This window comes from Chaetura pelagica, unplaced genomic scaffold (assembly GCF_000747805.2).
Source record: "Chaetura pelagica isolate M959 unplaced genomic scaffold, ChaPel_1.0 scaffold863, whole genome shotgun sequence".
Classification (NCBI taxonomy): Eukaryota; Metazoa; Chordata; class Aves; order Apodiformes; family Apodidae; genus Chaetura; species Chaetura pelagica.
In genome coordinates this window covers 121,875-125,113 of record NW_009952875.1, presented here as the reverse complement: position 1 = coordinate 125,113, position 3,239 = coordinate 121,875, and the positions used below count along the sequence as shown (strand labels likewise).

At 39.0% G+C, this 3,239-nt stretch overlaps 1 protein-coding gene across 1 annotated transcript in view; it reads right to left on the bottom strand.

Moving 5' to 3' along the window:
* The window catches only part of CCDC112 (coiled-coil domain containing 112), a 10,376-nt gene extending 7,340 nt beyond the window's left edge, over positions 1 to 3,036 (bottom strand). The window contains exons 1-3 of the mRNA XM_009995263.1: positions 3,031 to 3,036; positions 2,822 to 2,937; positions 1,016 to 1,137 (exon numbers count right to left, since the gene is read on the bottom strand). Of these exons, the coding sequence (XP_009993565.1) occupies positions 1,016 to 1,137; positions 2,822 to 2,937; positions 3,031 to 3,036 (244 nt within the window). The remainder of the gene's footprint in view (positions 1 to 1,015; positions 1,138 to 2,821; positions 2,938 to 3,030) is intronic.
* Between the last annotated feature and the right edge of the window lie 203 nt (positions 3,037 to 3,239).

Sequence of the window (3,239 nt, the reverse complement as noted above, 5' to 3'; positions counted from 1 at the left end):
CCTGCTGAGACCACATGAAGTGTAAAAACACACAGATCATCCTAAAAGACCAGATCATAATAAATTTTTGAGGGTTCTAGTACACACCTTAAAACATCATAGTCCAACACTCCTTCCCATCTCACATGTAGAACCTTACTATCTCTCATCTCCTCTTTTATCATCTTACAACAGTATCTCCATCCATACTTCCATGCTCCCTTCCTACCCTTGCAAAATTTTTTTACCTTTTTAGCTTAGTCATTCCTCAGAAATACTTAACATTTCTTAAGGACTGCAAGATATAAAGGATATGTTAAGTTTCCTTAGTTAAAAGATGCACATTAAACCACAAATTTATAAGGTAAGTGTAATTTTTGTTGTCTCCATGTGTCCTTTCTACTTTGTTTTGCTTTTCTATATCAGGAGGCATAGCATGATTTATTTGATTACTCTTGAAAGGATCTAGCTACTATGACCAGGGAGTAATTTATTTTCCTTAAGTATTTAATTAGTCCATAAGTGGAAGGGATATTGTAGGATACAGATTATGTACCATCTCACAGCACTATTTAGACTATGGATATTCATTATCCAAAAATTTGAAAAATGTAAACACAGAACTGTTTAAAGTATCTTTAAAGGCATAAATCAGTATGTGAAAAACTTGCATTGCAGTAAGTATGTATTTATTGTACCTCAGCTAGACTACATTAGATTTCCAACACACATGCAAAATTAATTCCAATTTTCTAAAACCATAACTTTCCACCCCAGGCTTTGTGGGTCCTATCTTCTACATTCAAGATGAAAAGAAAACAGTTAATAACACAGAAGGCCCAAAATGTTGATCCTTCTGAAATTTGCAAGTGAATTGTAGAAGTCTTCTTTGAAAGTAGCAGTACACGTAATGAAATAACACACCTGGATCAGCACCTACCTTCCACCTGAACTAATCTCTCTGTACTACTGATTATTAAACAAAAGTAAAGGAAAAAAAAAAGTAAACAAAAAAACCCAATAAAATCCCACTTACTTTCAGTTTTCCTGCTGGCAGTCATGCTACATTCCAGTTCCTCTAACATGCTGTATTCCACCCTGAAATCACTCTTCCTAATGTAAAGGTATCCATTTTTGTCTTTTTCTGTATTTGCAAGCCTGAAAAAAAAAGGTTCCCACACTAAGCCAGGAATACTTACCAAAGCCCTAACAATTCCCAATGTTAGTATCCAGGTACGGCCGGGTCTTACATTTTATACAAATCCCTGGTTTGTTCCTACAGCTGTTTTCAAGGAAAATCTTTCTGCAGTTGTAAGACTACATACCAAAGTAATCCAAGAACTTGAACTAGAGAAAGAAGTTAACAAGGGAAACACCTTGCTGACAAGCAGAGGTTCACACACTGAAATGGCCTAAAATTTTATCTGTATGCTTGCTATCGGGGAGCCTTATGATAATTTTCTTTGGAAAGTGCAGGGACAGAGACAGGCTGTATTAATGCAGCTGCACACATAGATGGAGCCCCAGCACAGATAAAACACTACACTCTCTAAGCCTTAAACCTAATAGTAGATTCAAATTCAAGTTGATTAGCACTTTAATAACTTGCTTCTACCTTACTTACTGACTATGCTTTATGTATAGTAGAGAGAGCTGTAGGTGACTTCTGCTTTTTTACTAGAGCGAGAAATTCTAAAGCCAACTCAGTGTGCTTTACCTTACTACAAAAAGGCAGTGTACTAGAACTACAGAACAGCAGATGCAAAAGGCTTCAGATACTGCAGTCCTGAACACCTGTGTAGTTTGGTGCTACCATGTTAAGAGACCAGAACAGAAGGACACTGGTGCCACGCAGTACAGAGACATCTGGCAAGATTCCCAACACTAAGCAACACTACCCACAACCCAAAAACTCCTGTGCCACAGTAGCAGCTAGGTTCTTCAGCAGACTATCACTACGTGGTTCAAACCCCTATACAGAGCAGCTTATGATTCACAGTGTAAATGCTCTGCCACCTTTTGGCATTCACAGACCAGACCCAGGTGCCAAGTGTAGCAGAAGCTTTCAGAGCATAACTACAGAAGGACAATGTGCAATAGTTAAATGGCATGACCTGCCTGGAGCTGCTTGGAAACATCTATATTACCCCTCAGTCATTTTTTGAGCCATAACCCAGGATCCAGAATAACCAAGGACAAGTTGATTCAGTCAGACAACATAAAACACTACTCTGCAACTTACGTGTCACTGCTCACTCAGGTTTCACAACTATAAACCTCTCCTTCTGCCAGGTGGCTATGTCAACTCTTCCTCCTAAAGCCCATCTGTGCAAGAAGACACTTCCATGTTGTTCCAGCTGCCAGCATAGCTGTTACAGCACTTACTCAAGATGTGGGGTAACAGATGTAAAAATCACTTCTGTGCCTGAGCTGTCTTGAATCTCCATTTTCCAAAGCAGTGCCCTAGCTATTCTAGATAAAGTGCTTTCAATCTGCTCTGAGGAAGCTGTTGTAATGCTGCTGCAATTCCCCTTTTGTTAGTGTGTCTTATGGGCTTTAGGTCCTTAGAAGGCTAAGCACAGCTGAGCAGTAAAACAGAGAACCCAGTAATGCACTTCCCTTTTTGTGCATCTAGTGCAGCAATAGCTTACTGAAGATGATTCTCCAAAACAGGGCATTTTGGAGCTGGTAGTTCTATCCTCAATAACTGTAACAACCACAATAATTTGCCAGACCTGAAAAGGAATCTCAGCCTAGTTTCATTACCATGAATTCTTACCTTGAACCTTATGTTATCTCCAGAACAGCATGAAAAATACTTACGATGAAGTGTTCAACTTACTGGGCTTTTAGCTTTTCTGCAGTTCTTATGAATTCAACTTTCTTAGCTTGTTCAGCTTTCACCTTCCAGTTCTGACATTGTGGGTCAGCACCTAGAGTACTGGAACAGCTATTGTTCTGTATGTAACAAAATAAAACATAATTAAAAATAATTATTTTTTAAGGCTTATTGCTTATTTTTAAGTAGGCATCACCGTACTGCAGATTTACCAGCATCCCTCCAGTTTTTTAATGATGCAATCAACTTACTTTAAGTCACACAGGCATTTAAAGCAGGGTGACAACTGATGGAAAGCTGAAGACTGTGTACAAAAAAGCTTTCTTCCACAGGAAGATGTAAAGACCGCAGCATCAGCTTGCCTTAACCACACCAAACACTAAACGAAGCATCACAAGAGCCTCACCTCTCAGGGCCCTCA